The sequence below is a fragment of the Macadamia integrifolia genome, chromosome 11 (genome assembly GCF_013358625.1).
Source record: "Macadamia integrifolia cultivar HAES 741 chromosome 11, SCU_Mint_v3, whole genome shotgun sequence".
NCBI classification, from domain to species: Eukaryota; Viridiplantae; Streptophyta; class Magnoliopsida; order Proteales; family Proteaceae; genus Macadamia; species Macadamia integrifolia.
The window spans coordinates 6,883,794-6,892,866 of NC_056567.1; the positions used below are offsets into that span (position 1 = coordinate 6,883,794).

At 33.8% G+C, this 9,073-nt stretch overlaps 1 protein-coding gene across 3 annotated transcripts; it reads left to right on the top strand.

Annotated features, from left to right (window-relative positions):
- The first annotated feature begins 6,221 nt into the window (after positions 1-6,221).
- On the top strand, positions 6,222-8,648 carry LOC122093550 (UPF0481 protein At3g47200-like). 3 transcript variants are annotated; one of them, XM_042663903.1, is made up of 3 exons: positions 6,222-6,346; positions 6,417-6,517; positions 7,318-8,648. In XM_042663903.1, exon 3 carries the CDS (start codon positions 7,390-7,392, stop codon positions 8,377-8,379), a length of 990 nt encoding a protein of 329 aa, XP_042519837.1. In that variant the 5' UTR covers positions 6,222-6,346; positions 6,417-6,517; positions 7,318-7,389; the 3' UTR covers positions 8,380-8,648. The 3 variants fall into 3 exon arrangements, with proteins under 3 accessions (XP_042519837.1, XP_042519839.1, XP_042519838.1); XM_042663905.1 differs by having other exon boundaries at positions 6,417-6,509; XM_042663904.1 differs by lacking the exon at positions 6,222-6,346 and having other exon boundaries at positions 6,355-6,509.
- Positions 8,649-9,073: the final 425 nt, after the last annotated feature.

A 9,073-nucleotide genomic window follows, 5' to 3' on the forward strand; every position in this document is an offset into this window, starting at 1 on the left:
ATTCATCAGTGGGCCTTTTTCTATTATAATAATAATTGAACCTTTCATACTGTTTATCATTAAAACCCTACAAGCCTTTTAATGTCAAGGACACTATAAAAAAAATAATAAATAAAAATAAATAAATAAATAACATGGATATGAATCCTCAGATTAAAGAGTGATCTTATGGCTTCGAGGATCCGGGCAAGTGTTCCAAGATTATTTTAGCCTTAGGATCATTCTCTACTCCTTGAATTCTATCTAGGGGAATCCTATCCAATTTACATCAGGGCTTTCGTTTTTTGAATTAAAATAAGCATATGGAGTAATTTAGAGGAAACATTTATTTTTCTGGAGATAATGCCACTTGTGGTCTTGGAGCGTAACCACCTATTCTCAGATGTATATAATATATAATGCCTAACCTTTTTTAGGTTTAGGTCTATACCAATGATTTGATTCTTGTTAGGTATTAAATGGCTCACATGGTGAGGAATAATTATTCTAATATTAACATTGATTGGACATTTCACCAATCCTTTTGGAAATGAGCGTTTGTTACAATCAGGTTAATATTTCGTGAATTATTCACCGAAGTGGATTGTGGGAACATGGGGTGGTATTTGTTTTGCACTTATGGAAAGTATATATCTCTTTTATCATTCTTGATTTTTTTTTTCCCCTAAAGGTCAGTAAAGTATATTATATAAAAATAAAAAAAATAGCAGATTACAAAAGAGCCTTTAGATCTTTGTTCCATCTTCGGCATTGACTGTCAACAGAATAAAAAACCAAAACTATAAAAACAAAACAAATTACATAAAATGAAATCTTAGACTATACTGAGAATCCCAGTCTAGATCAAAAGTGAGTCTCTCTTAACTTGAAGTCGTCTAAAAAATAAAATAAAATTTTTCTTGTTAGTGTTGGAGACATTTTTAATTTGAGGAGGCTTTGTCGTCCGACTCCTCATTAATGATGTTAAGATCGGTTGACCAAGTCTCAGAATTTGAAAATAAAATAAAGACATAATGGAATCACTTTGTTTTAATAATATAAATAATATTGTTAAATCCGAGCCAAAGTAAAAGATTTTAGAAAATTCACATTTTTTTGAACCATTTTGGATGAAAGGAATTATATTCAAATAGTTCGGGCAATATAAAAACCAAAATACTTCTTTTTTCACTTCTCAAGATTGTTTTTTTATTTTTTTATTTTTTTATTTTTTTAGTTTTTTATTTTTTTATTTTTTTGGTGAAAACACTTTCAAGAGTTAGTCACCTAATTAGCTTAGCTTTAAGGTTGAAAAAAAAAAAAATCCCAAAAAATAAAATACTTTAAGTTTTTTGTTTGTGAGGGACAATTTTGCAGCCTTCTAAATGAAAGTGAACAGTTCTATCATGAATTATTTAAATAATGGGAGATGGTCATTTAATTCCGACATACCCCGATCTATGCAGTTGTGGGATCAATATATATAGGCGAACTAATTTAGCAAAACAAAAACAAACAAAAAAAAAACAAAACACTACCAATACATTTGGTTGATGCTTTTCTTAATGATGAGCCACATGATACAAATCAGATTGGACATTTTACTAAACCTTTGACAAAAAGGCGTTTGTCCCACCCATGTTAATAATTTTTTTGCTGAAGTGGAATGTGGGAGCATGGGGTAGTGTTGGCTTTGGACTTATGGAAAGTATATATCTTTTTTGTCTCTCCTAACTGTGTTCGTTCAAAAAATAAAATAAAATAAAATTTTCTTGTCTGTGTTGGAGATATTTTTATCTATGAGGGGGCTTTGATTTCCGACTCTTCATTAATGATGTTAGGATCGGTCGACTCATTCTCAGAACTTGAAAATAAAATAAGACATAATTAAATGATGGAATCACTTTGTATGAATAAAACAAATTATTTTGTTAAATTCAAGGAAGAGTAAAAGATTTTATAAAATTCACACTTTTTCGAAGCATTTTGTATGAACTGAATTATATTCGAATAGTTTGGGCAATATAAGAACTTAAGAATTCCTTTTTTCATTTTTCAAGCGGTTTTTTTTTTTTTTTGGGGAAAAACACTTTTCAAGAATTAGTCACCTAAATTACCTTGGTTTTAAAGTTGAAAAATAAAAATAACCGCAAAGGATAAAATACTTTAGGTTATTTGTTTGTGAGGGACAATTTTACAGCCCTCTAAATGAAAATGAACAATTCTATCATGAATTATTTAAACAATATGAGAGGGTGATCCGTTTGTTGCATGATGGTGATATTTACCAATGGGAGGGCAACATAGGAAAGGTATTACCAACCTTTTCCTTCAAAGAATGTGAGAAACCAACTTCAACATTGGCCCTATGCTTGGTGCATTTTGCTAGTTTATCGTATTTAAACAGCATGTTCAATCCTTTCTCATTTGTAATTTAGTGGACCAAGGCTTCCCACATCGATGGTAAAGGGAGGGTTTGGTATGACCTCCATAAGGAATCCCCTGTAGTATAGGGAGGCAGACAAGGACGGAAAATAATCATCTGTTTTTCTCATCCCTGTTTTTCCTTGTTTTGCTATCTGCAGAACTCGACACGTGGATAACTTTTAGACCAACGCACCGGATGTAATAATCCTCACCCAATCTTGACCGTTGGTCTCCTTATTGTCCACGTGTCGCGTTCTGCAGTAGCAAAACAAGAAAAAACATGGATGGGAAAAACAGAGGATTTTGATCCGACAAGGACAGCCCTGGTGGCTGTGATTTTCCTTTAATGAGTGGTGAAGGAAAACAAAAGCAAAGTAGAAAACAGTTGGAAATGTCGGATATATAAGCCAAAGATATTTCAAAGGGAATGTGGTCTCTACCATAGAGTGTGCCCCTACATTCCCCTACATTTAGACACACGAGGGTGCAAAATGACCATTGTGTGTCCCTCTTGTTCAATGCATTTATTTGCTCTCTCATTAGTGGGGGTACTGACCCAGGGGCCATGCCCCCATTTTCTCCATTTCAAATTTCAATTATTACTCACTTCCTCAGCTGCTTGGAAATATTTGGAATGGAGATCGTCGTTACACATTTTCTTCCCAACCTCTCTCACTCTCTCTTTCTCTTTTGCTGGATGTGTGCAAAAAAAATGTATAATCTTTTAAGGCATTAAATGTCTCCTCTTATATGGGTTACCGTTTAAGGCTATAAATGGATACCCTTATACGGGTCTTAGACTCTATTCTTTCGTGGAGATAAGTTTTTATCTTTTCTTCTTTACCAAAAAAAAAGAATTTATTATCACTCCCCTGCATTGGCCTATATTTAATAAAACTCCCTACATTTTACTTTTTTATTGATATTCATCTGTTTTTTTATTTTTACATCTCTTTCTCTCCTGCTCTTTTTAAATATTCAGATTACCCTCATTTTTTAATTGTAACCAATTACAATTTTTTCAAATTGATTAATTTAAAACATAGTTTGAACCAAACCAATTACAAGTTTTGTCCAATCCAATTATCAAGGATGTTGACTAGCTAATGTGTTCTTGAAGATATTATTATTTTTGTCTCATCCAATCATCAAGAATGTTGTTTATTTATTTATTATTATTATTTTTTTAATCTCATCCATCATTAAAAATTTAGCAATCTATTTTTTTTTTATCGGTGTTAGGTTGGTATCAGTCTCAACCAATCTAAGGATTAAAAAAAAAATTAAAAAAACATGTACTGCCCGATTGGAACATATGATACCGATATAGATATAGATCAGATACAAAATTATTATTTTTTGAATTTATAATATCCTTGATGATTGGATGAGACACAACTTGTTAGTGGTTTGATTCAAACCATGTTTTGAAGCAATCAATTTGAAAAAAAATGAAATAAGTTAGAAGTGAAAAAGAAAAGTAATCTAGGTATTTAAAAAGATAAGGACAAAAAGAGATATAAAAATAAAAAAAATAAGAGAGTATCAATAAAAAAGTAAAAGATAAGAGAATTTTAGGAAATATGAGCCAAATATAAAGGAGTTAGGAAATATGGGCCAAATATAGGGGAGTGATAGTAAATTGCCCACCACCCCAAAAAAAAAAGAAAATTGACACCCAAATTTTCAATGCTTTGAAATTTCATGAAAATTAACTTCATCTTCTCTTTTCATGACTTTTAAGTCTTCATGATATTAAAATTTTATGAACATAAAGGTCCATTTTCTCTACTCATGACCAGTGTTATCAATTCGGCCGAATAATTCGCGAATTATTCGGCCGAATCGAATTTTTCTGAATTTTATCAAAAATTATGACCGAATCCGAATTAAAAATAAAATTCGGTAAAATTCACGATTTTTTCAAAAGTGAATATAAAACGCTAATAATTTGGATCGAATCCGAATTAAACCGAATTATTCGGTTCACTTAAACAGTATTTAAAAAAAAAACAAAAACAAAAACAATAAAAAAAAAACCCAATAAGCTTTTTTGACCGCTTTTTTGACCGAATTCTTAAATTAATCAATCGAATTATTCCAAATAATTCTCCGTCTAAATAATTTCTGAATCCGAATTTGCTAATTATGCTCATGACTACCAAGTCTGGGTACAATGAACTTTGTTAAAAAAAGGTCAGGCCATAAAGAAAACATGTGAAACATGAAAAGCCATGTGAATGAAAGAAAAAAAAAAGTGGAAAACAGTTGGAAGTGTCGGATATATAAGCCATAGATATTTCAAAGGGAATGTGGTCCCTAACCAGAGACTGTGCCCCTACATTTAGACTTAGACACATGGCAGTTCAAAATGATCACTGCGTCCCTTCTGCTCAACGCATGTGCTCGCTCTCTCATTAGTGGAAGCATCGACCCAGGGCCCACGCCCCACGCCCCATTTTCTCCATTTCAAATTTTAATCATTAATCACTTCCTCAACTGTTTGGAAATATTTGGAATGCTGACCACCGTTACACATTTTCTTCCCAACCTCTCTCACTCTCTCTCTTGCCCAGATGTGTGCAAAAACAAATATATAATCTTTTCTAAGGCATTAAATGTTTCCTCTTACATGGGTTACCATTTAAGTATAAAAATGTATACCGTTATATGGGCCTTAGATGCTATTCTTTCCCTTACCAAAAAAAAATGCTATTCCTTCATGGAGATAAGTTTTTATCTTTTCTTCTTTTGTCAAAAAAAAAAAATTGACACCCAAGTCTTCGCCGCATTGAAATTTCATGAAAGTTAGCTTCATCTTCTCTTTTCATGACTTGTAAATGTTCATCATATTGAAATTTTACGAACATAAGCCCCATTTTCTCTTCTTATGATTCTTAAGTCTTGATTAAGGATGTGAATTTGTAATCGAAATTTTTTATTGAAATCGAACCTATCCGTATACATCGAAACTACAAAACCTTTTAGTAAATGGTGAGGTAATGGTTTCAAGTTTCAGGCCGATTAGCTAAACGGGTTGGGCCAGTTTTAATCGTGAAACCCATTGATTTCAAACCGAATTGAAACCGTTTAAACCGATCTGATTAATCCGTATAACAATTAAATAAAGCAGGGGCAGTAATCCGTATAAAATTAAATTAAGTGCCCATCCAGCTTTGGTATGATTTATTGCAATTCAGTTCAACTTTAGGCTTTAGATCATGAATTTGTAATCCATATATGTTACTATGTTATTATGTTCTCAGAAATGGGGTGTTTTGGCCGGAACCACCTGTCATTTTAATATTTTATGTTATAGAAGGCTGGATTCGGATGTTATATGATATTAATTTTATATGTTTGAGAATGACCATGTAAAGAAATAACACTAGATTATCAAACTAAAACAGACCATCGTCAATATAGAATCTCTTATTTGTGGTTGCTATATATTTTTGGATAAGCTTATGATCTTCAATTTTAGAGATGGTTGCAAGTTATAACAAATCGATTGTGAACCATTTTACAAACTGTATGGAATAAATCAAATCGAAATCAAAATCAAAACTGTTTAAAACTGTGAAACTGACACCGTTTAGAAACGGTGAAAATCAAAACCGTTTATTAAATGGTCACAGTTTCAGAAAGTGAAACCGTTTAATAAATAGTACGATTATAATTTTAGTCAAATAAATATAAACCCAATCAATCCGCACCATTTAAATCAAAATCGATTGACACCCTTAGTTTTGGCACAATGAAGTGATGAACTGAGATAAAAAGGTCGGGCCATAAAGAAAAATGTGAAACGTGAAAGGCAATGTGAGTCCAATCATTCGGGCCCATTAAAATAATATCGTTGACTGGTTGGTGGTGTCAGTCTTCAGTCTTTACCATTTCACAAGAAGGGTTCCTCCTCTCTTTTGGTTCCTTGCAGAAGGTAAGTGTTTCTATCATTTTGTTTCTTTTTCTGCGAAACTTCTGTTTGAACTCCCTTATGATTTCTGCAGATAATCACAGAAGATTTCAGAGATTAATTTCCACCGGAGGAGCTTAATACATTGCTGCTTCCACTCCAGTGCATGAACACAAGCTTGGACCATGTATGCAGGTTCAATTCCACATTCTTTCATATCCAATCCTGTATATTTTGAATTTAGCGAGAGAGAGAGAGAGAGAGAGAGAGAGAGAGTTCAAACCCTAGAAGTTTTTATTTGGGATCCACAAAATGTTTTTCTGGAGAGTTGTGGCTAAGTCTCTTCCAACTCAAGCTTTCTTTCAAGAGAGATGAGTTCCTTCTCCATCCTCTTGTTATTTTTGTTGGAATGCAGTGGAGAATATCCAATACATATTCTTCTAATGCCCCTTCTTTTCACAACTCTGGGGAGGGATCATATGTAAAGGTTGGCCTTCCAATTGAAAGATTAGACCTAGAGGTAGTGTGGAAACGGATTAAGAAATTTTTTAAAGGGAAATCCTATCTAGACTCCATTGGTAAGATTGCGTTTAGAGCTATCTATCATTTACCATATCTGGTTGAAACGGAATCTAAGGAATTAGGCTAGATGCTCTAGAATTATCCACTGAATATGGGAATCGAACTCATTTTGAGGTTAATTAGGGTAAGTTATGAGCCTTCCAAGAACCCTGTGATATTGATACTCCCCCCAACAGATTCATGTTTTCCTCTTAGGGTTTTCCTTTTCACTTGTGGTTAACGGTGCCAGTAGGACTAAGTATATGGTATTTTTGTATTAATATTTGGGAAAGGTTAATATGCGAAGCACAAACATAAAAGATATTTGTGCAAATTTTTGAATTTTTCATTGCTGTTTTAATGATTATACCAATTTATATCTCATATTTCTCACATATCTGAATTTATAAAGAATGTTCCATGCTTCGTTTCAGGGTTTTTTGAGGCCATAATATATTTTTTTTAAAAACCAAACAAGAGTTGGCTAGGAAGAACATTGCAGAATTATGGATGTGGATGAAGCGTTGGCATCTTCCATTGAAGCAAAGCTTCATCCTAAGCCTCCATTCTCCTCTCGAGCTTGTATCTTCAGAGTTCCCCACATATTCTCTCGACAAAGAGACGGTGCTTTTGCACCTAATATAGTATCAATTGGCCCCTTTCACCATGGTCATGAAAATCTTAAGAACATGGAAAAATACAAGCTATGGTATTTGCATGGCCTCCTCTCTCGTACCCCAACTCCACAGACAAGTTTAAAGATATTCACTAAAGCCATTCGGCAGTTGGAGGAACGTGCACGTGAGTGTTATGCAGAACAATTGATCAACCTTGACACAGATGAATTCGTGGAGATGATGTTAGTTGATGGTTGTTTCATCATAGAACTTTTCCGCAAGAAGGCAAATAGCATAGGAGGAGGACAAAGAGATGATCCCATATCAAGTACACCTTGGATGGACACTTACTTGCGAGTTGATTTGATGTTGCTTGAGAACCAAATCCCATGGTTTGTTCTTGAATATCTATTCAACCTTACTGTGTCTCCACTACAAAGTAGCCCTTCCCTAGCTGAGCTTGCACTTGGTTTCTTTAATACTTTGATGCCAATGACAGTTCCTGCCAAAGCAAGCTCTAGGCTTGAAACGAAGCATTTACTTGACCTTCTGCGGAACAGCATAATTTCAGTTACTACAGATATTGAGGTGAGTCAGGTGACACTGGAGAATGGGCATAGGGAACTGATTCCTAAAGTGACAGACCTTGTAGAGGCTGGAGTCAAATTCAGGAAGGGCAACCCTAAAGAAATACTGAATATAAGATTTGAAGATGGGGTGATGGAAATACCACCATTGTTAATTCGAGGAAGCACAGAATGTCTATTTAGGAGTCTCATTGCTTATGAACAGTGTTCTTCGCTAATGCCTAGCCAGATCACATCTTATGTTATGCTTTTGAACGTCTCATTAACTCATCAAAAGATGTGCAATTACTAAGGGACCAAGGTATATTAGAGAAGTGTTTGGGAACTGCAGAAGATGGGTCTCTTTTCTTTAGCAGGGTTTTGAAAGGTGTTATTCTCCGCAAGTTTTATTATGGGGGAATTTGCCAGAAAGTGAATGCTTATTATAGAACTAGCTATAGTGGCTACTGTTTTTGGTAAATGAAGAGTGACCACTTTAACAACCCAAGTGGACAATATATAATTTGCTTCATTGGGGCTATTGTACTGTTTGCTTATATTTGATTTAATCAGTTCGTCAAACTAGCTCCCTCTTTCCATTTTTTTTTTTTTTCCTTATCTATGATTTGATTATATAGCAGTGAGGCTCAACCAAGCAAGTATTTGAAGCTATTGCCTGAACTTTCCTACTATCTGGGTTCGTAGTGAAAGAAATAAAATCTTGAATGATATTTTTTGAAAAATACCACAACCTAAGAGGCTATTTGTTAACAAAAAGAGAAGTGACTAATTCCATTTCTTTGATTATGACCTTAGGTAGTAGAAAAGTTCTTACAACCCAAGTAGCAGCAAAATTATTTTCATACCATGTATGGGAATTGGGACTTGGGAGAGAGTAAGTGTTTGAGATTTAAAATGTAACCGCAAGCGTACAGATCAGTGTAGCTACGGGTCGAACACAGGGAGAGCAGCCACTTTATTTTTTTATTTCTTTTAATAATGCGAAA

What these genes read in the sequence shown, in the direction of transcription:
- LOC122093550 (XM_042663903.1), top strand. Translation starts at nt 7,390, where the DNA reads ATGGATGTGGATGAAGCGTTGGCATCTTCCATTGAAGCAAAGCTTCAT.